Source organism: Phaethon aethereus (genome assembly GCF_964289735.1).
Source record: "Phaethon aethereus genome assembly, chromosome: 2".
In the NCBI taxonomy this organism is placed as follows: domain Eukaryota; kingdom Metazoa; phylum Chordata; class Aves; order Phaethontiformes; family Phaethontidae; genus Phaethon; species Phaethon aethereus.
The window spans coordinates 107808345-107835098 of record NC_138582.1 but is presented as its reverse complement, the minus strand read 5'-3'; the positions used below and the strand labels follow the sequence as shown (position 1 = coordinate 107835098).

General features: G+C 42.7%; 1 protein-coding gene across 1 annotated transcript; it reads right to left on the bottom strand.

Annotated features, from left to right (window-relative positions):
* Positions 1 to 10712: 10712 nt before the first annotated feature.
* IGFBP3 (insulin like growth factor binding protein 3) lies at positions 10713 to 25756 on the bottom strand (the record flags this gene model as incomplete). Its single annotated transcript, XM_081996383.1, has 4 exons — positions 24474 to 25756; positions 20378 to 20607; positions 17155 to 17274; positions 10713 to 10838 (listed from the first exon to the last, which is right to left on the bottom strand). The coding sequence occupies exons 1-4, from the start codon at positions 24862 to 24864 to the stop codon at positions 10713 to 10715; spliced, it is 867 nt and encodes a 288-aa protein (XP_081852509.1). The 5' UTR covers positions 24865 to 25756.
* Between the last annotated feature and the right edge of the window lie 998 nt (positions 25757 to 26754).

Sequence of the window (26754 nt, the reverse complement as noted above, 5' to 3'; positions counted from 1 at the left end):
GTGTTTTTGTCTCTGTATGTTGTTACTAATTTATATCCTCAAATACTTCATAACGTTATATGTAAATACTTAATATTATTGCTTTTAGATTGGAGGAATATTGCTACTTAAAACTTCAAATGGTATAACTGTTGGGAAAAATGGCTTGTAAACTTGCATTTTTGTACTATGTATTTATAGACATAAAACTGAATTAAAAAAATAGCTTTCAGTAGAGAACATGCTTAGAAACTTATTTAAAACCTGTTTCGTTTATATATTATGTTGCTTTTGCACCTCTGTTTCAATGTCAAGCTGTTTCTTAAAAAAGTAAGTCTAAACCTTGTTTATATACTGAAGCTCCTGATGGGACAGTATTTGTTTCTGTTTTCCAAACATATGCACCAGATAAATGGCAAAACACAAGAGGATATTTGACAGGTGTAAGTTGTTCACATGTTGACATTGTCATGTTATTTAAGACGAGCTATTAAATAATGTCTTCTACACTGTCCTGGTCTCTCGCTTTCTGCATGTTCCCATCCAGCAGTCTGACCTCAGCAGGACAGCGCAGTGGCAGGTGGGAGCGCAGAGGAAAACATGCCTCTTGCAAATCTGCTTCCTGAACTCCTAGCTCCATTTTCCTGCAATGAATTTTCTTCTTTTGTTCTCCCTGCCCTGTTCCCCTTCTCCCGTCCTCTCCAATCCTGGCTGTGCCCTGCAAGCCTTTGCCTTAGGCAAAGCAGCAGCCTTCAAGGGAAGTTATTAAAAGGTTTTCTGGGTAGGAAAACTGGATGTCTTTCTCCGCTCAAAAGCCCAAGGCAGCAGTATTAGTGTGTTTAAAATATAACATTGAGACTAGAAAGAGCGATTTCCTGCACAGAAAATCAGAGGTTATAAAAGGGATGCTGGGGAAAAGCACAGCCTCACTCTTTTTGCTGAAAGCACAGAAGAGGGTCCCCCTGGCTTGCGATGTGGTCCCTCTCCCTCCCCAGCATGTTCCTTCAACTTAGTGGTTGCAGAGAAAAGGCAAGAAAGCGACTGCCCTGCCAGCTTCAAGCTGGTTTTGTCCATGGAGAAACTGGTGTGGGAGTTAGCAAGTCCCAGAGGTGGAAACAGGCTGCACCAACCCTGCATGAGAAAACAGCCTGAGAGGAGAGTAATAACGTTTTCTAAGAGCCAGGCAGGAAGGAAACTCGGCATAAGATATAAAATCCTCCTGCCGTTTGTTGGCACAAACTTTGGGTTTTAAATGGTAGCAGAAAGCAACTTGTAAAAACTGCAAAGCCCATGCGTGAAGATCTCTGCTCTCCGTATCATGGTTCTGTGGCATTGCATGTTGTGCTTGCTGAATATGTTGGCTGTATTTGCATGTCAATGTCATCGGATCCGACTGGGGTCTAATAAACTGCTCCAGATTTAAAAGTATAGATATACCACTGAGCTTCTTTGTAAAGTGTTTTGAGAAATTCCCGAGGAAAGCACTGCAAAAGCCATTGATGTCATTGATATTATAAATAATTAACATCTAGCCTCCCTGTAATGAGCTATAGCGAGACCTGGCTAAAACTGTGTTACAACATTGCATTCACTGTGTCAAAATGCTTGGCAATAATTGTATCAAAATAATGAAGCAGCAGCAAATTTGGGCAGAACCTTAAGAGTCTTTTCATGGTGTCTACCCAGCACTGAACAACTGTCATGCAACATTGCCAAGGGAAAATGGTGACAAAAGGAGCGGAAATCATATACTCACAGCTACAGCACACACTTAAGAGCACTCTGACTGCTCTCATCCCATTGACCTTGTGTAATGGTTGATCTCCAAAGAGCAGAAATTGGGGGTTTTTTTGTTGGGATCATTATATATGTAGGGGAAACATTCATCGTGTTAATAATTATTAATACCACAGTCTATTTGCAGTATAGCAATCCAGTGGACAGCTACTTCCAGTGTTTTGCAGGGTGGCAGGCTCCCATCCTAGATGCAAGAAATCAGAGTTTTTAACAGGGACAGGGTTTTAGGGAAACTTTCTCCTTTAAATGTTAAGTACCAGGAGCAGAAATTGCTTCACACAGCATTCAGGCACGACAGGCCAATTTCTTAGAGGGGTTTAGCTCCTTACCTCCCACTGAAAGCAACAGGGGATGGGTGCCTCCTTATCTGCAATCTGGCCTCATGTGACATCTTTCCAGAACTCACCAGGACAGACTTCTGCTGAGCTGCTCTAGGATGGACTGTCTGACTTGGGCCAGACTCTTCCATATACTGGGATTAGGACTAATGCAAGGAAGCAAAGAGGCAAATTTTATCATCTCCCCTATCAGAAATGTTGCCAGGAGCTTGGACTACATTTAGGCCATAGATGCCACACATTGTGATTTGTCCTGTTTTTATGATCAGCCTCAGTAACAGGGTGGAAAATCAAAGGTCTGTAGTTTTCCTTTGGTTTGGTTATTTTTTTCTGTTTGTGGTGTTTTTCGGGATGGGGAGTGTAGTTTTTGGCATGTGTCAGCTGGCGATCCTGGCTTCAGTATGTGCCTGCTGCAGTGGTCCCACCTGTGCTGGCAAGTGAAGCCTGGTGGGAATGAGTGGGAAAACAGGGAAGGTGCCACAGGATGCTTTTAGTAGCTCAGGTCACCTGGCATGCAGCTGGTTGTGTAAAGGGGATGTACTGTTCCTCATTATTTCAGCTCCTCCTTTCACACCCTTCTTGCACTCCCTCCTGCACCACCTAAAAAAACCTAATTGGTGGGAAGGTCTTAGGTGAGCATCTGTAATGTTTGGTTCATGTTATCTGAGAACCCTACCTACCCAGTTTGTGCTTCTTCCTGCCAAAACCATGCCAGGTTTGCTGCAGCAGGGTTTGTTCCAGCCATGCCTCCTCCTGCCCCTGGCCTACTGCCAACTGCAAAATGCTCATAGCACAGAAATGAGGTCACTGCCCTCTGCACTTTATTTTCTACCCTCCTTTTTCCCTAAAGCTGTCCAGGAAAATCTACAGTCACCTGGTATTGGGCTCTGCTCATACTGAGTCAGTTCTGACTTTGGGGTACAGCAGAGACACATTTGTGTCAGCTTGTGCTGGCAGGAGGCAAGGGGAGAGAAAGGAGAGAAAGAAAATGGGAGTGGAGGGCAGCCAACACTAATACCGAAAGCCCATCAGCATCTCTGTCACTTCTCTACTGTAAGGACACATGCTCTGCAGAGGCAAAACTTAGGCAGGAACAGCTTTCTGCAGACCCAGCCCAAAACACAATCGGATATTAAGAACATCAAGATTTAGCTTTTTCCTTTCCAAAACCAATATATTCCTTTGACCTTGCACTTACTATTAAGAGTCCTAAACAAGTCACAAAATAAAAAAGCAAACAGAAAATGTGTCATGTATAGCTTGCTTTCCTCAAGAAGAAGAAAAGTTGGATGGAAAAGAATGGCACATGGCAGAGGCGGAGATTTACTGCATTCCTGGAAAATGCACAGCTCCCATAGCATCAGACACTACATATGAGCCACAACAAATACTAAAAGAGAGTAGTCTTCTTCTGTAAAGTCAGAACCAAAGTTGCTTGCAGCACTGACTGCAGAATTAGAAATGTTATTTTTCTACCCACGTCACTGCCTTGCTATTGCAGAACATCACCAATGTCTAATCCTCACCCAACCCATAATAATAACAATAAAAAGTATCTGTAAAAAAAAAAAAATCCAAGTGACTAATTCCAAGCTAGACTCTCAGCCCATGCTGCACATTGAATGGACAAGTCCTATCTCTGTCTTTAGACACCACCTTTGAAGTCGGTCTACTTTTCCTCAGCTATCACTTCACTGATAAACCACTAGCCTCCCCAGGCTGCACTGATGACAGGCTTTCTATTTGCCAACACATTTCATATTTATGGACCAATTATTTTATGCACTTGTGGTACATTGCATTGAGAATCAGGCAGGGATTCAGACTGCACAGGAAAACAGAGTATGTGCATCTTAACAAACACTGAATTGTGTTTAACACATTTACCTTCTTTAAGACTTGGGCAGATGACATACAGTGAGTAACAGTAGCAAAGCTGGGGCAAGGGGAGGGCTTCTCTTACTGACATGTCATCCTATATTACCTAGACACATTTAGGTAAAGGTGGAAGGGAACAAAGAAAAAGATCTTCTGGGAGCACAGCCAGTTATTTCTGTATTACCAGAAAGTACCAAAAACAACAGCCAGTGCAGCAGGAGCCCAGACATACCAGCACTTGCATGCTGAGCAATGAAAACAGCTCTGATGATAGCTCTGTCAACAAACAAGGGCTTTATTTTATTTTCCCTCCTTTCCTCCTCCCTTGACCAACCTCCTCCCACAGGGTGGAAATCTGCAAGTAAGCTACTCCAAGGGCCCCAGGAGAGAGGCAACCTCCTGCAGGAGAGACATGGGAGCAAGGCTACTCATGGATGTTGAAGTAAGGTCAAATGAACAAATCTAAACTTAGCCTGTTCTGGGTCTTGGCTGTTTCATTTTGCAAAAGTTTGTGCTCGCCTTTTCAGACTCCGTGTTGGATTATCACCTCTGAGTGGCAGTATGGACAGCCCAGCAGAGACAAGGGCACACAGGGGAAGGCAGGGCTGCACACATGCTTGGCTCCTTGCTGCTTCCGTACGAATCGTGTTTCCCAGCAGAGACAGTGCCAGTACCAGTGGGCACAGCTATTCCAGCAGAGCCTCCCTGCAGCAGTTCTGTCATGCAAAACACGGCACAGGCAGTCTTCCTCCTGCTCTGTCTCCTCCAACTGCTGTTAAACTAGCAAAGAGCAGTCCATTTGTGCCTACACTGAAGTTTTTAATTGTGCAATTATGCCAGGGGTGATGTGTGATTTTTTTCTCTCACTGATGATGCTTTGTATTTCAACAGGCTGACATGTAGATGCTGAAGTTCCTTGGAAAAGCATTTTAGTGTGGGATGTCTCTGGAAGCCTGCAGCAAATGTTGGCTGTATCATCATCTTCTTTCATATTTTCTCTTTGCCTGTGGCTTCTGTTTGTTGCTGCTTCGGCAGCTGAGCCCTCACCATTTAGCCTCAGCGAGGGAACAGAAAAAGAAGAGCAGCAACATGTCACTGGTAGCATGGTAATAGCAGCTATGAAAATGTATGGCAGGATCTGAGGGCTGAAGGTGTGGCACCCCTGTGATAAAGCAATAGTCAACTTTTCAAGCTCAGTCAGTTAGGTCTTTTTTGCTGTAAGTTATGTGATACATAGCAGACATAGGAAACGTCTTCACCTTGAATATTCTCTGTGTGGCATAAGCAGGCAAAAAGAACCTCTGCTCTCCAATTGCAAGGAATGAGGGAAATGCAAACTCAGCTTGGCTCTTATAAGCAAGTCCCTTTACTACTTCACTTTTGGAAGGTCTCACCACACGTGGCTGTGGGAAGTAGCCCTTCTCAAAGACATGTTCTTCAGCTTCACAGATTTTTCTGGAGGAAATCTCAGCTGCTCTCTGCAGCAATAGCTTTGTTGCCTTTCTTTCCATCCCCAATCATGGAGAGAGTGAATTGGTGAAATTAGTCATGACAGAGAAAGGCTCTTAAGGAATTTGGACAGGTCAGCAGAAGTGGAAAGCTGGGATACATAGTGCAGCAGGACGTGCATTCTTCAAGGATAAACTGAGATTTGCAGCATTACCCTTTGCTTCTGCCAATACCTGGTCTCCATTTTTTTTCAGCTGCAACTTTCAGCCTTGAAGTCATTTGCATTTTTTGATACGTATACAGGGCAAAAGCAAAAGCAAAGGTTTTTACAATGGGATTTTCTTTAAGGCTCATGTATATGCTTCTACAGCTGCAAAATCTGAACTGGAAGAAATAATACATAAAATACAGTTTTAAAACTAAAACTTCTTACGGTGAACAACAAATTTGCAGTACGTGCCATTTTACCAGGAAATTTCCTTTTCAGCTGAAAAATATGCAACATCTTCTCAATCAATGTGTTGTATAATGTAGACAATCTCATTCACTGGAGCTCTGGTCACCAAGCTACACATGCTGACATGTTCAAAGGATCACAGGATAGTCGAGATTGGAAGGGATCTCTGGAAGTCACCTGGTCCAACCCCCTTGCTCAAGTAGGGCCACCTACAGCTAGTGACCAGGACCGTGTCCAGACAGCTTTTGAATATGTCCAGGGATGGAGACTCCAAAATCAAATGAAGGTTAAATACTTTCCAGTTAGAAGAAGATACCCGGTCCACTGGACATACCAAAACACTTCTAATGGCCTTAAACAAAATGAATTTTGCACACTTGCATATGAAGGCATGAGTGATACTGACCACAAAAAGGTTTGCCCTTGGAATACTCTGATACACTTTTTGGATCTTGTTTTTTGATCTCTCAGAAAAAAGAAGAGGGACTGGGGAAGAAAAAGCGTCCTTTCTAGTGTAGGAAGTAAGCTTATTCTTCTGATAGAAATTAATAGATGTGAAGAGTTCCTAAAGGTGCAGCAGGACCATGTACAAAACAGCTACTCATGTAAACATTTCATTTTTAATACTAATATGCTTTGGCATCCAGGAAAATTGCTCAGTACTTTTCATACTTGAAATATAATTCCTATTGCTAATATGTAAAATCTATGTGGAGCCATCCTTGCTTACACAGTTTTAGAGAGTGCCTAGACACCAAAAAACAATTTCCCAAAAGGTTTGTAAAACCATTGCTTAAATTTAGGGCTTAGTTCACTAATTATGATTATGTGTGTTAAGGTTTCTATGGAATTTAGTCATAAAAAGTTTAGATTGTACTAAAAAATAATTAATTCTGTGGTTTTGGTATTCATTGAAGCCTTCTTCCTCTGTGCACAAATAGCTAACATGCCCTGAAGGGCATGCATGCCAAAAAGGTGGAAAAGGATATTCTGAGCTCAAAAGACTATAGTACAGTAGATCTATTAAAAAAGGAAACTTTCTCAAATAGTTCGAAAGATAATATAGCTGCCTGCAGGAAGGTTTAACTTGCATTCTGGTCAATTATAGGGATTTATGCAACTATTTATTACACTGGTTAAAATAAATACTTACGACATCAATCTGGGATACATATGGTACCCATGTAGCACCTAGAGATGAAATATGCTCAAAAGGAAATTAAGCTTTTGTAGTGCCTTTCCATGCAAATATTTGATGTGTAAATAATGTCAGCAGTTACAAGGATTTTTCTGAGACTTTGTAATGTTCACCTAGATACCCGAGATCCTTGAAAGAGCTTGTTAAAACTGACAAATGTTCACTTAAAAAAATAAACTACCTGAGCTGATGGCAGTGAAGGCACCAAAACTGGAGGCATTTCTCTAATGCATTGGTTCCATTTCTGACACCAAAAACAAAGTCCTCCACTCATCGCAGCTCTTAGCAGGAAACATTTCTAAGCTAAGCTGTGCATGGAGGGAGGTGTTGCCCTGAACTGATACTGACCCATACATTTGTTTCATGCTGCCCACATTCTGCTGCTTGGATGTAGCCCACAAGTATTTTTGAATTGTGGCCTGGCTCCCATAGCCATGAGAAAAATCACTGAATGACAAGTAACTTGTCTATTGAATTGAACCCTTGCCTTCATAGAAATTAGAACGTTAAAAAAAAAGGAAAAAGCCACCACTGATTCTCTTCATTTTAAAGAGTGAATTTTTTTGGGGGGGAAATAATGTTATTTTACATTTCACACCAAGAATGTCAGATGCTGGGAATATCAGATAGACAACAGGAAGTATCTAATAGTAGTTCAAGCAACTGTGCTCATAAAAAATATTTTAAAAGGCAACTTCTGAACACGGGGAAGCTTTAAATTACAGGTGAGATTTTTTTTTTTTGGCTATTTTTAGACACAGTCTTTGCTTTCAAGACATCTGTTGGAAGCAAAATAACCAAACTGAGTGGCACAACCACGCAATTCCTTTTTTCTTTTTCCCTGATGGCTGTAGGTCTTCTCTGTTACATAGCAAATGCCATTAGTACCACTAAAGCAGCTGAATGTAATTTCTTAAATAATTCATGTGACAGATTGCTTCCTCGAATCAGTCCGAGTTCCTTCAGATTTAGTATTTTTTTAAAATAAATTTGGTGCTATGCACAGATTAGAGAATTTACTGTCACTTAAGGACCTTCACTAGCCAGCTTCTTCTGTATTTTTTTTTAGTGGTAGGGCAAAACACAAGCAGCTTAAAAACTTGACAAAACACACCAATCAGAAATACTGCCACAGGCTGTTAAAACATTTCTTGCATACTGGCAAAATGTGGCTTGCAAGGCAGCTATCGACCTCTTTTGGTGAGAAGCTGCTTTTCTTCTTCAGATGGCTCACAAGTTAATGATTAAAAAAAAGGGGGGAAATACTAACTGACTTTCATTAATCCAACACCGATTTTCCTATCTATGGTTATGTGCCCAAATGTCGGTGTACAGATAACTTTCTTCTCTCTGTGAAATTATTTGAAAAGAACTGGTTTACAACTTTTTAAAAAAAAAAAAGGCCCAACATTTATTTTTTTGCCAACAGATCTTTGCAGGTGTTTCGTTCGCATTAGCAGTAAAAATATTGCAATAAATCTTCACCTCACAAAGCCCTCTGTAACCATCTGTCAAAATCTGTATTAGCCTGGAGTAGGCATCACTCATGTATACTTTTTTTCCTTACTCTAAGATTAATAAATTTCACTTTTAATGGTGATGTGAACTCATTTCATTAGATAGCAATTAGGAAGATGTGTGGAATGCACACAACGCTGTTCAGCGAATACATTTCAGGGTAGGGCTTTAAACATATGATTTATGGTCATTGGCTCTCTCAATCCTGGAAAGCTGCATATCCACACCTTTCCAGGTCAGAATTTCAAGACATTTGCCATTGCTGTCAGGAACAAGGGTGGTTGGAATTTATGGGGCGGGAGAGGAACAGGCTCCTTGGCCCCACAATCTCCCCTTTCAGCACAACCCCTGGCCCCATCGACTGGAAACCCACTGCCCTCAGTCTCCATAGAGTTCCCAACCCAATAGGAAATTAACAGTGTTGATGGTTTCTTTTTTCTACAGTGACATCAAACATTTATAATGACACATATAAGAATATATTATATATTTATATAAATATATAAAATATTTATATAAAATATATAAATAAATACATATACAAAATATGGCATTACTTTCCAGAGAGATGTTACATTTCACAGGCCACCCTTCCTTATCCAGATTTCATTGTTGTACAGAATTTGTCATGAAGTTCAGTAAACAATCGATCAGCCTCAAAAAAAAAAAAAAAAAAAAAAGGTTGCCAAAGTCTTCCTTATGTGAAAGCATGAAAGCATCACATACCAGAACAAAACCAAACACTTCTCTTCCAATTAAAAGGACATATAACATCATGGCAGACAGCTGGTTTAAACATTTAAACCAAATGGTTCTTATTCTATGTTTAGATGCAGGCAAATAATTTCTACCAAAGTCAAAGCAAGCAACAATTATGTGCAGCATAAATGAAACGCGTGGGTCTCAAAACCCGGGTCCACGATCCCCCCCCATCTTGTCAGCATTGTTTTAAACAGGAGTTCCTCATACAGAATATGTACTTTGGTAGAGTGTACCAAGACAACACAGAATAGATACAGCTTTTCAAAATAAATAACAAATAGAAAGGGTGGTACTGCAATGACAATTTTTTGTCCATGAATATTCTCTATTAGTCTGAGCAAGAAACGGAGGAAATGCAAGCCCTGTTGCACAAACTGAAGCGAAGGACAGACAGAAGAATGCTTTACTGGGAGCTTCAGTGCAACTGCTATCCTTTCCAGTGGCATAATTCAGTGATGGGTACATTACAAACGCCAATAAAATAATTAAAAAAAAAAATTACCTTGGTATTTGTAGTTACTACAACAAAACTTAATCTCTTCTAGAAACACTTCTTTCTCTCCACAAATTAATTTCTATTATCTAGAATAGGTCAGTGTGTATGCATATGGATCTATACATACTTGTAAATCATTCCATACCCTTATTTTCTCTTTGCATACAGAAGTATACACTAGAATTATTGTGTGGTATTTGGCATTCACATGTTACATTTAAATAAAGTTTATTAAAAAACAATTATATTAAATACAGACTAACAGAATATTCATAATATATTTTACAGAAAAAATAGCCATGTCTCTATTTTAGAAATAGGTTTCTTTAAAAAGTTCTTTGAGATTTTTATAAAATTTTTTACCCGTGAAGATAAGTTTCCCATCAGACCTGTAAAAAAAGCTTAACCTTTAAATCCTTGTGGTTTTTTTGTTTTGTTTTTTGCTTTAATACTTTTACAAGCTTACAATCTATAAATTCTTTAAAAAAAACAGGATCTTTCAGGATCAAATTGGTCACAGGTGTTCTTTAAAAAGTCAGTGGAGACTCCCTGAATCCATTCTGAAGTGCCTTTTGTTTTTCTCTCCCTCTGGGTATCAATAGTGCAGGTTTACGTGGGAATTCAGAGCTCCCTACACGTCCCCACAGGGAGCCCAGAGCGTGTCGGTGGTGGGGTGCAGCTGCCGCCGCGTCTGCAGAGGCTGCAATCCCCCACCCACTGCAGGAGGCAGAGCTCATTACTCCACGCGCAATGCAGTCCACAGCGTTTGCCCAGCCCCTCCGAGGTCTCTGCGAGGTCCAGCGGCCAAGCACAGATGACAGAAGAGCTGGCACTCAGCCCTCATTTACTTTCCAAGTTGTAGCAGTGGACATCTCCTTTTCCCTTCCCATCATACCCGGGAAGCGGCTGTCCGTATTTATCAACGCACCAGCAGTAACCTCTCTTTCGGCCTTTGGATGGTCGACACTGAAACAGAATAAAACACCCATTTAGCATGATTTTTGTTTTCTCTACTGATCGTGTTACATAGCAGGGACTCCTATTCATTTGATAGCTGCACTTCCATATCCTGGCCATATCTGACAGAATCAAACAGAGTATTTATTACCACTACAAAGTATTACAATAAAAGCTTATCTCCTCTGCCTGTCAACCCCTTTGGGTCTAATTACTTCATAATAAAACTGCTCTGAGAACTACCAGAAAATAGCCTTATGAACTACTCCTTATTATATTAGGCAGCACAGCTGCCCCCTTTGAACATCAGGACTACTTACAACAGTACAGGCTGATGACTGGGACCCATGTGTGGAAAAGAAAGTTAACAGATCTGTTCTACGCTAAAGCGCGGGTCTGGCAAAGACAGCCATTGCAGTAATAAACACCCTTGGCTTGCATCTGTTTGCTGGAGGAATTTCAATACTGTAGCTGACATTTATTAACAGATACATAATCCTTCTGTAATGGAGTCATCACTTCAACAACTGCTAGGTGTACTAAAACTTTGTATATTTTCCTATAAATAAGATTGCTTATGTATCAGTCTATAATCTACGTCAATTTAGAAGTTGCCTGGTGGAATTTGTCAGCAATGCTGACCAACCCAAAACTACCACTAGACAGGCAATGACACTGAACTTCTTTAGAAACAGTAATGTAGTAAAAATGCATTATAAAGTCTAGTCTGTATTAAGTAATGCTCTCCCTAAGGAACCAAGAATGGTAAAAACTAGACTAAAGACTTGATGCAGGTTGTATTCAGTATGCAATCCTGGACACAGTTACATGCTGTGAACCTCTGGGATCCTGCAAGGTTTTCACCCACTTGGAAGACATGCGTCTCCAGGATACAGATTTTCTCACTAGGTTTGCCATGGTCAACCTCATTGCCAAGACATAGCCTCCATGTCAGCTCAAGTTGTGAGATTTGGTGATACAGGATTCACTACAATTGCTAAAAGGTGGCTGTTTAGTCAAGATGGACATACAAAGGAAGTGGTGACACAAATGTGGTAACACAAATATACCTAGCTTATCTAAGACTGAGGTTTCATCTGTTGCATCACCAACATGAGAGAAGATAGGCTACACTGAAGCCGCTTAAGGCTCTCAGCACTGTAAAGGCTATCATGCAAGCAGAGCAAATGCTACCTCTGAGATCACACTCACAGCAGTTCAAGTATTGTAGAAGCTCAGGCTGGTACAAGTCAGGCAAACTTTGCCACTACTGCTCAACAGTTTGTTCTCCAGAGTCTAACAGGCATGTCCCCATCTCCCATGTGGATATGGCAACGGCTCACAAAGCTAAGTGTCCTTCCCATGTGTAGGTACACAAGGAAACATCAAGCAAGTGTTGGGCTTCACATGCTGCCCAACCCTTTCCACATCTAGTTTAGGACCTCAGGCAAAAGGGTGGTATTTTGGACAGAATGTGAATATGGGTCACTCCTGGGACAGCCTGCACCAGCAGATTAGCCCCTGAGCCAACTAATTTGTGGCAGCATGAAGTACAGTAGACAGTCCTCACCAGGAACGTGAAAGAGAGATGGGAGCAGATCACACATTAGACACAAATTTCTGAACAAGTTTCTCTCTTGTTTATTTTAGAGTAAATGAAGTAATGTTAATCACCATAATTGCAAATTAATCTACCCTTGTGATACATTTTTGAGTAAAGAGCCCAACGCAGAAATAATACAATGCCTTCCCTTTTCTGAATTTGCGGTGCTTCTGCATTAGCCCTATGCAAATGGATGGCAGCAGGATGACAATATCAAGCTTAAAGTACATATCAGCTTATTTTAGTAGAGGGTGAAAATGTTCAAACCTACTGAGAGAACAGCTACATCAATAATTTGTTAAACTATGTGGTTAGCTGCATTTGAGTTCTAGTTACCCGTTCAACTGGTTTTCTGTACTAAAACTTTAAACATAAGTTTTACAAGCATATATTGTCTCGAAAGCCTGACTAAGGCTTGCACGTATTCTCCAGGATTTCCGTGAATGGCTGCTCAAAGTCCACCAACATCAGTGGGAAATTTTCCTTCAATTTTCGTGGCAACTGGACTGGACTCTAGCTTAAGTGGTATTAACATTTAGTGACTTAAATTGTTCATGCTCAAAACTGAGAGATTAATAAACAACAGCCTTTGCACAACTTAAATTTTACAGAAAAGGAAACTGAGGCAACAGTTCTTGAGTTGTTTTTCCCAGGAGAACAGGCACAGATGGTGCCCAGATTAGAGCACAGGGCTTTTGGCTGCCAGCCTGCTGCTCCAGCAATGAAACTACAGTTTTGCTAATAATAGTAACACTGCCTCCCCTTTTAGAAGTACTATATGAAGTACATTGCACAACTCTCGCTGATTCATAGGCTTGCATCACTCTCAAAACAAATGATCAATTAAAGTTATCTCATGCTGTTGGAAGTTCTAATTGCTTTTTACAGTTGCATAACCAATTTTTGGAATTAACTACAATATGAAGTTAATCTGCAGGAACACCTTCCCTACTACTAATATTTTTTTTATTTTTTCTAGACAGCCCATTTGGAAAACGAAACACTTAGATCATTCTACAGCTGAAATAACACTCCGTGAGGAAACAATTTACCTTTTCCAATCTGCGATTTTGTATTACCTGCTCAGCCACACTGTCAATAGTAAAGCAATTCTGATTCAAAAGTGATGCTTTTATCCTGAAGCAGCTAGCTTGCATTCCCCACAGAAGCGGTGGACAGTTCATATGGGGGGGCGGAAATTCTGCTCTTCTGAATTTTGTACTCCACATACATTTCAAGTCTCTGCCCAGCTCTTCTGTATGACTTCAGAAGTCCAAAAAGCTGGAAAACTGCCCAAGCGGTGGAGCCAATAATTACTTCTGATAGAAACACCAGCTGCCAGCTTCCATGCCACCTGCCCCTCTCCCTTCCACAAAGAAGTGCCGCAGAGGCATTCGTGAAGCATAGCAGAGCATATGGTATCCCATTGAATTCCTGGTCAGCCCAGAGGTCTCTGTGGAGCTACAACTTGTGGTCTCCTGGAACAGACTGCAGACAACATTGACATATACCTCGGGCCGTTTTGGCTCCTGCCAAGCCCAGCTCTGTTTTCAGTGGAACGATGCCAGCTCACATTTAGGTGAGTATCTGGCTCCAGCATACAAATATGGGGCAATTACTAGAATTGCCCCATATAATAATTCTAATTTCATCAAAACCTTTTTTTCCATGCTTGAGGCAGAAACGTGCCTGTATCAAGCTATTCCACATAAATATGCCTGTATACCACAGTTGAGTAGTACAACCTTGCATGTGTGATTTATTAAGACAAAGAAGTCTGAATTTTAATAGGTGTGATTTTTAAAAAGTTTATATATACACAAGGTGTGAAATTCTTTTCATGTTATACCTTGACAGATAAATTTATGTTCTTAAAATTGTTTCACATATGAAGATTACTCCCGATGGTTGTTCCTGAAAACTCAATTTCTAAATACTGACAAATGTCTTGAAAAATAACTGCTTTCAACTTGATGGGAAGAGGTGACCAGGAAGGCAGAATATGTTCATAACATATGAAGTGCCTTCTGAATGAGTTCTAGTGGTTTTCAGAGTGGTGATAATTTATTAGATTACTACCATCACACACCTAACCATATTATCATCCTAAGCAGTGGTTTTGGCAGCTGTTTCCAGAATTAAATTAGCTCACACTAATTTTTTGATGGATTTGCTGTCCATTTCCTAACCTATTATTATTATTATGAATTTTGTTGTCACAACAGAATATAATTGAATTACAGATTGAATGCTGCTAATAATAGCAATGAAGGAAATTAGTAAAATAGCCTAGCATTCTGTTAAAGAGATTAGACACCTGCTCACAGTGCCTAAAATATCACACCTACATGTTGATGCTGCAAAAACCAACCAAACACAATTGTCACATTGCCTTGCAGACAGTGAATTAAGTCTGGATAAGACTTACTCACTTCTCAAAGTGCTGCTTTTTTCTAGGAGTTAATTCTACAAGGACAACTCAAATTGTTGCAAACATTACTTTCGGTTTGTATTTTGTTCATGTGAGAAGCAGCCTGCCTCTGTAAGCCCCACCTGTGAAGGCCTGTGTTCCCAGGGTTGATTGAGGTTCATTTACAGGACATGCACTCTGGATGCATTTCATGTAGAATGTTTACTCACAGGGGCTCCATGTGCAGGCGTCTTGTACAGGATCCTGAGCTGTCTCAAGCTACAATTAAAACTACTGGGACTTGTGTAGATTGGCATGGCGCTTGATAAGGCTGGCCAGCTATGAAAGCATCCCTTCGTCCTCTATGTCAGCTGTCCGGACTGGCTATTGCACATAGCGCAGGAACCTTTCCTAAGGCAGTTTGAAAGTCTTCAGGCAGCACGAACACTACACAGAGGGCAGAAGTGTGTCTTTGCTCTGTACCAACACCTTATTGTAAATCAACTTCTAGGAACAAAGACTAAGTAAATATATTTTATGTCTTTCCTATTTTTTTCCTCCACATTTCCTTTTTTTCTGCCTCAGTGGCAGAACTACGACTGCACTTTAAAGTGTAGTCATCCTTTAAAGTAAGGCACTCCAATATGTGCTTACTGTGGATCTGATTTACTACATACACGTGCCAGAGACTGTGTGCAAACCAACACCTCTTTGCTGACAAAGCAAAAACCTCAGAGTCTGAAGACAGATGGAAGGAAGATCTATTGAACAAAGTAAATACCAATCTGTGGTCTTCTGTAATACCTAGAGAAGGAAAGGGCCTACAGTACGCTTGCGTGCCTCGAATGCAGTTAAATGATGTACTGTTCTGGAGCAGCTAAGCAAATGCTTTTATGTCACAGGCACAAAACACAGTCCTAGCCGCACTCCACATAGCAGTCGGACCTATTTTCTGAACAAATGCAGACGGAGGTGTGAGCATTGCTCTCTCCTAGGTTACACGTAGCAGGACATGAATGACACAGGCTTCTCAGAACTCCAGACGACAAAAAGAAACCGTCCTTGCTCGGGAGTTGCTACCACCTGCTTGGGAAAAGCTGGGGAATGTAGACAAGCTCAGCAGCATACACTGAAGGTCAAACAGTGTAGTGTGTAGTCAGTGCTGGGCTGATGGCAGAAGGGAAGGCTGGAAACTTCGCCCTTACTGCAGACACCCCACCTGACACTGCCAGCTTAACGCAGAGCTCCAGGGAATACCCGAAAGGGAAAGACTATTTCTAAGGAAGCTGGAAGCCAAAAAATGGAGCGATATCATTCCTAAAATAAGGTTGCCTGGTCAGAGGTTGGCCTCTCACTTCCAATCAATGAACTGCATTAGCTAGTAACAGAGTCAGCCGCTCCTTTAGTTACCAGAGAAAGAGGCTGACTTGTGTAAACCCAAATGGGAGAGACAAGAGGGTCCACAAACAAAATCTGGCCTTACAGAAGGTTTGCCTTGAGGAAAATCTTAAAGAAACTTTTGAATGCAGGAAATTTTGGAATTATACCAAGAAGCACATTTGGAGGCAGGTCACTAACTAAACACTGGAATTAGATGGGGTGCCCACCAAGCAAGGAACCTGGAACGTCTTGCACTTCCCCAAGTTCCTGAATGAGCTTCAAGGGCAGCACTGAATGGAGAATGCTGCCGTAGCTCAACCCAACGCAAAAAAAGCATAAATACCTGCAGTTTAGGTCTGCATTTGTCAAGAAAGGTCACCACCCCAGAACCAAAGAAGGCTGAGAAGCCATCCTTGCTGCAGAGTAACTATTAGATGTATCACTTTCATGATAACATGACCTGGATTTTGGAAGTGATCTGTGTAGCACATAAAGGACAGATATATGTCTTTCTCAAGTTGCTTTTTGTAATATGATCCAGTGCAGTTCTTCTAGGAACTCTCAAGCAGCTATTTACAATTCAAAGCGTTGATCTATTACAGTCATATGGTGACTGCAATATTTAGCTCTGTGGGTTATTACAGAGACACTGCTTTTTTTAAACCAAAGGGCATTAGTACCTAGGACACCAGCCAACGCATGTGTGATTAGGTATGAAGATTCTCTAATGAATCTGTTGTCATGACCAACAGAAAATATAAACACTGTCCCCACTTGACAAGGTTCAGCACTATCAGGTCAGGTCCCAAAACTGGTAATTAACTAGTTCCTCTGCAAAATGATACGTAATGCACCCTGCTGGCAGGATCCTTCAGCAAAGATTCAGAAAAGGTGAAGTGCATTCATTGAAATGATCAAGACTCCATACTTACTTGCTTTTTCTTGTAGAAACCCTTCTTGTCACAATTTGGAATATGAAAACCCCTGGGACTCAAGACATTCAGGATCTTTAGGTGGTTTAAAGTGTCTTCCATTTCTCTACGACAGGGACCCTGTTAGAAAACACAGATGAAACTTCATTCACAAATGCTGTCTTTCACACAAGAGTTAATAAATCTTTAAAGGGCAAGAAGCATAAACCCAAACAAAGCCATTAAAACAAAGGGATGCTGGATATGTCGAAAGATAGACAATTCACAGATAAAATTATGACTTTCTGCTTCATTCAGGACAAACAGATTTCTAAACACTGAAGGGCCTATGCCATGCCGAGGCACAGACTGGCACTTCCAGTGGAAATCACAGCCACATATACCTACAGGAAGGCTTAACCAGTACGTAAAGCAATCATATATAACATAATTTGGGTTTAGAAAAACTGGCCTTGTACCAAGTGGGAAAAGAATCATAGAATGGTTTGGGTTGGAAGAGACCTTAAAGATCATCTAGTTCCACCCCACCTGCCATGGGCAGGGACACCTTCCACTAGACCAGGTTGCTCAAAGCCCCATGCAACCCGGCCTTGAACACTTCCAGGGACGGGGCATCCACAATTTCTTTTGGCAACTTACTCCAGTGCCTCACCACCCTCATAGTGAAGAATTTCTTCCTTCTATCTCATCTAAATCTACCCTCTTTCAGCCATTACCCCTTGCCCTATTGCTGCATGCCCTTGTAAAAAGTCCCTCTCCAGCTTTCTGGTAGGCCCCCTTCAGGTACTGGAAGGCTGCAATAAGGTCTCCTAACAGCCTTCTCTCCTCCAGGCTGAACAACCCCAACTCTCAAAAGAAAAAGGTAGGCAACTGGAAATGCATCACTTGGGTAGATTTTCCCTAATGCCATTTGATTTTTGTGATTCTGCTGGATTTGAAAGCTTGAATGGAATGGATTTAATTAAAAAACAGTAGTTTGACATAATGTGTATGTATATATAAAAATACTGGAACTTTGGACAACAATTCCCTATTTCAACTGGACCAAATGGATGAAGCCATGTAAAGGAATGGTTGCACACAACATTCTCATTAGACAAGTATGTCACTTTTTGCTTCACCTTCTCCATCTGCAAAAGGCTGACAACAATGTAGTGAGGATTAGCTCTAGGACAACGAGCCAAAAAGAACTTCCAGAAGCACTTTTAAGAGCATGTCTCAAACACCAACTAATTATTTCTCACTGCAGCCCTTCAGGGTAGGGAGTAAAGAATTACAAGCCCCACTTTGAAAGCTGAAAACCAGGAGCGGAGGACTTCACGTTTTGCCAGAGGCCAAGAAGGCAGTCAATGTCCATAGTGGAACTGTGCTAATTAGCTACACTCCTGTCTGGGCACATTACTGACTCGGTCCACCAGCCCACTGCTTCAGCGGAGACCCAAAAAAATTCTTTTGCACTGCTGCATGGGTTTAAAACACTTACGTTGTTGTATCAACACAAAGACTCATTTGGTACAATTTTTAATTAGTGAAGTAATGACATTTATACTTTCAAGTGGTAATATTATTTTGTTCATGTAAAGTGCCTTTCATGTGAGTGTCTGAAAGCACAGAATCACAGAATCACTAGGTTGGAAAGGACCTTTAAGATCATCAAGTCCAACCATTAATCCAGCACCACCATGTCCCCTAAACCATGTCCTGAAGAAAGCACACAGACTCCACAGTTCTACTGGAGTTTAAAATTGATTTTTTGGTTAGCAAAGACCCTCCTTGCTGCTTTCATATGTTTTCTTTCAGTATCAATCTCACAAGCTCGAAATACATGCTTTTAATTGTTGCTTTTATTGGCAGTTCCTTAAAAACTGAAACTGCTCAGACATGCTGACTACAAATCCCACATGCTCAAAGATTTGGTCTTAAGTTAGGCCTACAAAAAGATCAACAGCTTTTTTCTAATTATTATTTTGAAGCAGGCTTCCAAAGTCACAGAGATAAATATCAAAAGCTAACATGCAGACACAGCTAGAATGGCCTTTGCTGACAAAGGTACCTGTCCTATATGGACTTATTGCTGCTTCTTACAGACACCAGCAACCTTGGTAAGTCGTTGTGGCTTTGCTCATGGGGCCCAACTACCATGTAAGTGACATGTTCATCCTAGTTAAGACCAGGACCTTATTTCCTCAGAACTATCAAAACTCATTCTTTTACTGTAGGCAGTTTACTTCATGTTTTTGGGAGGAGGACATGCTGGAAGATACTGAAGTGTTTTTACTAGGTGGCTGGACATCAGTGACAAACTAAACATGCAGCTTGCTGTGTTAACTTTGAGGCCACACTCTCTTCAGACACAACTTTTCACCTCATACAGGTTTCAAAACCTTCTTTTGCAGATGGGAAGCCACTTCTGGTTTCACAACGACTGTTTTGAAATGCCAGAGTACATCCAGACATAGTTTTTAGGCCATCTGGAACAGGCACATGGATAACCACCAGGATATCAGCCAGGATGTCCAGGAAGAGGAATTATTCTTCCCTCAGATCCACCACACTCTGGCTGCCCTACAAATCCATTGGGCACAGTCAGTAGGAAGCAATGGCAAGTTGTGTGTCCATGAACCTTTGCATTTAGGCAGTGGCAGCAAACAACGACTGGAAGTGGAGGCAGTATTCAGCATGTCATACAAACAATAACTGATCAGTCAAGATCCTAATCCTTCAACCTAGCCTAAGTTTATCTCCCTTGATTTGCACCATGGAGTGTGAACACAGTGTCACTACACTGACTCTGAAACATCTTTTTTACCATTATTGCAATCCAATAATGCTGTTTGCAACCAAATTTAATGATGACACTATCAAACCTGTCCCAAGTCCACTCACACAAAAGTATGATAATTACTGGGAGGAACAAGAACTTTTGATCTCTAAGAAACAACTTAGTGAAAACCATACTTGTATCAATGTAAATGTTATTGTGTTAGGCCTCTGTGTTTTCCAAACATGATCTCCTTGGTCTGCTGATTGTCTGCACTTGCAGATCCAACAGTTTCACCTACCAGTCAAACAACAGAATGCCCTACATGGCTACAACAATTACCACCATTCAGTTAGTTAGTTTGTTTATTTATTTATCTTGTCATATTCACAACATGCATATACATATACATGCACGCGAATACTCGCTAGGAAATGCCTTTCCATTCACAAATCTACTTACATATTCAGTCTCTTGTTTGGATTCAGAAGAGAAATTCAGTGTATCTGTGCTCTGCGAATCATATTCCACTTTATAGCGCTGCGTATTTTTGGCTTGCACTTTCCTGATGATATCTATTTTGATGTGCGGTGAATGCAATTTGGAATCTGGTACCCTGTGAGAGTTTGGGATGGCCTGATTTTCTATGCTGCTGGTACTCCGGTCTTCCTCTTCTGAATCACTGGAATTTCCTTTGAGAAGAACAAATGCAGTGAAGAAACAATGTTAATCAACTGCCAACTGTGTCTGGAAGGGCAACAGGCCACTAGAGTAGTCTATGTGTTTCATTTTCCTTTACAAAATAGCAATTATAAAAAGATGAACAACTTATCATTCTGCATGCATCAGCACCTCTGTTGCCAAGCGATGACTTTTGTACCTGAAGCATCCTCTTGCTCCCGGCAGCCTCGCAAGGTACCCCACTGCACTGCCCAGCCGTGCCGGCTGCCCAAGACCTGAAAACTAGCTACCTCCCCTTCGCTGCACGCCACCACCAGCCCGGTTTCTCACCCCTCGGTGTCCGCTGCAGTTTCGCCCGCCGGCAGGAGGGGGCAGGTCTGCGCCGGCGGCGGAGCGGGAGCCCGCAGCAGCCCCACTGGCGCCGGGGACGCGGAGCCTTCCCTCGACACTGCCGGCCCACGGCTGATTTAATCCACTTCAGTTAAACGCGGCTGGCTTGGGTAATTTATGGGCTCTAGTGTGACTCTTTGTCTTCCCCAGGAAAGTAATTTTTTTTTTTTCCAGAGGCGTTAATACAATAAATTCTACCATGTTTGAGTTTCATGGTTCTAGTTAGCTATTTTAGCATTTATTTAACAGAAAAGTGTGTCAAAAGGCTTTCCACTGTTTGAGTTTTAAAAAGCCAGGATAGCTAACTTTTTTCTTAATTTTATTCAACATACAGAACAGGAAAGAAAAAAATAGCATTTTCATTCTATTAAAAAATTAAATTCTATTTCACTCCATTAAAATCAGAAACATTTCTAGGTGTACAAAATATCTTGTAAAGGTAATAGACAAAAAATGCCATTCATTCTGTAACGGTGTCAAAAAACAAACATTTGCTTTTATTACAAGCTTCAAAAATATTTTCTCTTTAAACTACCACCCACAAAAATACAGAAGCAGCACATTTTTCCACAATACTGCATAAGCCCAGTGTTCCTGTACCTTCCGAGGTATTTGTCTACACTGCATTTCTCCCTCTTAGGAGGCTCCTGCAGTGTAAGTGTAACTGGCTGCATTTTGTGCCGGGAATTTTTCAGGTTCGGATATTCCTATCAGCTAAGTAGCTAAGTCCCTCTAGTTGCTGCCTTGGCTGCTGGCCACTTTTTTTTTGTTTTTTTGTTTTTTTTAAGGCAATCATATTGGGAATGCACAACAGTAACTGATGTGCAAAGAACATCTGCAAAATCTGTATTAAAATTGTACTTGATGGCTCACTGAAAAACCACAAAAGCCAAGAAATTCAGTGCTAAACCTGAAAGCCCATGTTCACATAGCCCATTGACTAAATGTTTCAACACAGGCAGTACAGTGGCACTGCCAATACACAGGAACAGGGAAGGAACACAAGGAGTAGGAAGGATCTGAGTTAACATCTTAATACTGGTGGTTTTTGTGTAGCCACTGCTGGCAATGGACAACATTGACCAGGAAAATCCAACTCCTGGTGCAAATGGATTAAGGAAGTTTAAGTCTTAAGTCTAAATTTCCTGGCTTTTGTGGGTTTAACTTAGACTCTCAGTGGTATTTGAACATATTTTTGGTGGTTTAATGTCCTGTTTTGAAACAGTGGTATTTTTTTTCTCCACATTCTCAATGAAGTTTGCAAGAAATAAAACAATGAAATGTGATAAACCTGAATCTCCCAAATACTGTGCCTACTACGTTTTGTTTCTCTGAAATCAGTCCAGTTCATTAGTTTGCTTCCTCTACCAAAAATAAGTAGAATATATTCTTAATGTGCATTAAACAATCCCAGACTGGCCCATTCAGTTTAGACAGACGATCATGTTTCAATAGCACTTCTTACACTTCAATCTGGAATGGTCATAATGCCACATTTAAAACTGTAAGGTGTATTTGATTAACTCAAGTTTCACAAAACTTGGTGCCATGCTAGCTTTATACCCTTGTAACAGAAACAAAACTGCTATGAGAGTTACTTGCTCTCTTTTAAAAAACGGATTGGAAGGGCTGCACATGCACACTGCTACTTAACATTTTAGTGTCCCAAAAAATAGAACCGGAAAGTAAGTCAGTGGCCTACTACAGTTGCTGTTAAGAAGCTACTGTAATACATGCCACCCCATACCGATTTCTAGCAATTTCTGTAAACTAGAAATGACCAAAAGTGTAGCACGTGATGCAGGACCTAGTTGTGTGTGAAGGCAGATGATGTGAGCCTGCTCTGGGAGGGTGTGTACCAGGGAGTGTTGGATTTCGAGCTGAAGTGGAACAGTCCTCATGAGGAGGCAGGTACTATGTGTCACACAGGTTCAGCGTACTTCTTTCTTGCAACGAGGTTTGCAACCTTCACTCCTTGAATGTGAACTGTAAGGATCCTACTACACACTTTTTAAGGACTCAGAGCTCCTACTGATTTCAAAATCGGAGTTCTCCCCCAGCAAGAATGCAGACATAGGAACTTGGCATTTTCACTATTTAGGCTGAAAAATTAAAGATTCAGCAAAGTGCAGCTGTCCTCCCCTTTCTCCTACTCTGACATTCACCATTAAAAGCACTACCCCCCCATTAAACAGCACCAATTCTCAAGTACAGAGGAGACATTCCTTTTGTTTCCAGTTCATGTGAAGGATGAATATGCAGAGCGAAGTTCATGTGATGAAGGAAGCTGCTCCATGTTCCAATGAGATTTAAAACTTCAGTGAGTACTTCTGAACTCTCATTCAAATTGTCACAGCTTGGAAACAGCACATAAGTATAATAAGGCATCTCCTACTCTCATAGCAACCAGTTAACTGGAGCACTGGTGCCACTTCCTCAGCTAAGGAGAGGCCAGCCAAAGAGTCCCTGCAGCCTTGCAGAAAAACTCCTGGCTTTTTCAAACACAAACAGTGGAAAGCCTTTTAACACACTTTTCTATTAAATAAATGTTAACATACTTGCTGTTGGTTAGCAAACAGTTTAATGAAATGTTTGCACAGAGGGACTGTGCTTTCTTGATCTGAATCCCAAGTTTCCCTGTCTTAAGTTTCCAAATGTGCATGCTAACAGAACTTTTTCCAACCGTCCCTTCCTCTTCAAACAAAACAAAACCCTCTCTCTGAACGTATCATTTACAAGACATGTAAGAGGTACGGGAAAGCTTCCTTTTCCCAAAAATTTATTTGCAGTTCAGGCAAAAACCCAACGTCCTCTTAAATACTTCTGTGGAAACGCTTTGTTCTGAATAATCACCTTCCCGGGCCAGAGGAATATTTAACTTTTTTTTTCTCTTCTCTGCGCTTCATGTTCCTCCGCCACCCTGCAGCGCAGGACTTAGCCCACACTCTCCAGTTTTTTCGCACTCTCTTTCCAGGAACACTGGGGACAATTCGCGAGGATTTCACCCTCTCTCCACCCAGGCTCTGCAGCCTGGCAGCCCCACGCACCCGCAGAAGGAACATGCAATCCCTCCCCACACACCCCATTTTTTTTAATTAAAAAGAGTAACAGTGCCTCTTTTGCGAGAAGTTACTTCTTAAAACCGGTGCTGAAGAAAACAAATATATACACAAATATGGTAGAGGAGGTAAATCGTCCTTTCCTTTGGGAAAAGCACCCCTCCTTCAAAACGATCCCAGCCTCGACTAACGTGGCTGCCGAAGGAGCCTCCTGCGGACATGCAGCAGCCAGGCAGCGCCGGGCAGCGGGCGAGGGCCCTTTCCAGAGAAATAGGTCCGCAGCAGCCTGCCCACGGCCCCCCCCAACGCTGCGTGCAACTTACTCTAACTTAAAAAAAAAAGGAAAGCAGCAAAGAAGAAAAGAGGCGCGCATGCATACGATCGCTTTATGCTTCTTCGCCCCCCGTCCCAAGGCGCAGCCCCCTTACCTGCAGCGTGCGGTCCCGGCAGAAGAAAGGCCCGCAGCTTCCCGCCAGCCGTGGCGTTTGTGCAGAGTCCGCGGCCCTCCAGCAGCGCCTGCAGGGGCCGCGCCTCCTCCTGCCGCGGCTGGCAGCTGAGGCCGGCGCCGCAGCGCTCGGTGTAGATGCCGCAGGGCTGCCCGGGGCGCAGGGCGCAGGTGAGGCAGCAGCCGCAGCCCGGCTCCCGCACCCGCTCGGCGCAGTCGGACTGCAGGGGCTTGCACTGCTGCAGCGCCCGCGCGTCGCAGGGCTCGCAGCGGACCACCGGCCCCGCCAGCGCCGCCGCCGCCGCCGTCCGCCGGACCAGCAGCGCCAGCGCCGCCGCCGCCACTGCCCACAGCACGCCGGCCCGCGGCACCATGGCAACCGGCGGAAGGGGGCCGCCGGGAGGCGCCCCCGCGCACCCCCGTCCGGGGAGCGGGACAGGCAAAACCCCTGAAGGAGCGCGGCCGCCGCGGGCGGAGTGGGGCAGCACGCGCAGCCCGCGCCGCCTGCGAGGGGGCTGCGGAGAGAGGAGCCGCCCGCCGCTCGTACCCCTACCAGCGCGGGGAGGCCGGAGAGCTGCGCTGCCGGCACAAGCACGCCGACCCTCTCTTCAGCCGCCTGCCCTCAATCACATAAAAGTAGCAAGAGCTCGACAGCAGCAAAGGCAACTTTTTCTTTCTTTCTTTCCTCCCCTCCTCCCTGCACAGCGCCTGAATCACTTGGCTTGACGCTATTTTTTTTTTTTTTTGCCACACACAACACTCAGGAAAAAAAAGAAAAAACACGCCTTGTAAAAAAAAAAAGTTTAAAAAGCCAAGCCCAAACGGTCTGAAGAAAACTTGGTCCAAAAACGCTTCAGAAAAGAAAGAAGGAGAAAGAGCAGAGGTGAGGGGGGGAAATAGAGAGGAAAAAAAAAATAAATTAAGAGAGCAAGGTTCCCCTCTTTTTATTCTCTTTGCCGCCTGCTATCCGCCCCTGCTCCCCGCCACTCTGCACCCATCTGTCCTTTTCCGCCGCCGGCCCGCCCTATATAGCGCCGCGGCCGCCTGCCCGCCCCGCGCCATGAATAAGGAGAGGCGCGGTGTGGCGGGGAGCGCCGGTCCTCGCCAAATCCAGATTTCGGTCACGGAGGGCTGGGAGGGCGGTGCCGGAGGGGCGCGGCAGTGCCGGGGGTTTATGGGCATTTCTTAGAAATCAGCTGTAAAGGGTACGGCTCTGGGACAGGGGGCACGCCGTGTGCCTTTTGTTTCAATAAAAAGTGCTCTGTGTGTGTGTGTGTGTGTGTGTGTGTGTTTCCTTGGCACCGGGAGAGGAGACATGAGCAAGGCTCTCGGTGAGTGCCCTTTTTTGGACTCCTGTCTACAATCCTGTTTGCTTTGGGGCTGACTGAGAGCCCCGGCCATCAAGGAAGCGTGCCTTGGCTCACACACGCACACGCAGGCACGCAGGTTCAAGGTATACCTTGGGACCGGCTTACAGCTCACATGACAGCTGCATTTCCGAGGAAGGTGGGGGGAAACGTATATGGGCGCACACACACGCACACTTTTGCACAGATGTTGCTCTCTGGCACAGGACTCGGTCCATGCGGTGCCCCAGGCTCGTGGATGTGCCTTCCCTAACTATCTTTTTAAAAGTGTTTTCTGAACTCTTACAACTTCTCCCTCCATCCATAAGAAAATGCTTTCCATTGCAACATCCTCGCAAATCTAGGGGAAAAAAAACAAATCAAAAACAAAACCCCAACAGCAAAACCCATCATCGATTTTGCACAATGCATGTGTTTGCATTCTGTTTGTAGTCACTACAAATTCTGCACCCATTCTGCTTGGTTTATTTCTCTCCCCTTGATAACTTGGCTTAATTTTGATGGAGAAAATCTGAATTGGCAATGCCAAAATTTGTAACCATCTTTTCCGAAGCTCTCCTGTGAGCTGATGCAGAAGGGAATGGTAAGGTGTGTATATAGACATATATATGGTGTTTCAGCCATAGGAGCCCACTCCTCATGCAAAACAAAAGCAATAATGCTCACAGATACTGGCTTATACAAATATTGTGCCATGGGAATGATAAGACCCAGACTACTGCGCTGTTTTCAACCCCTTCATCATTAACACTGAAGCTTGCCTGCCTCATCAGCTGTTTACGTGCCTAAATTCAAGTGAAGAGTGGAGTATATATGTTGTTGTTCAAGGTACTGGCCATGATACTGTGAATCTCAAAAACTGCACTTTTTACAAATCAGATCTTTTTAGATAATTAA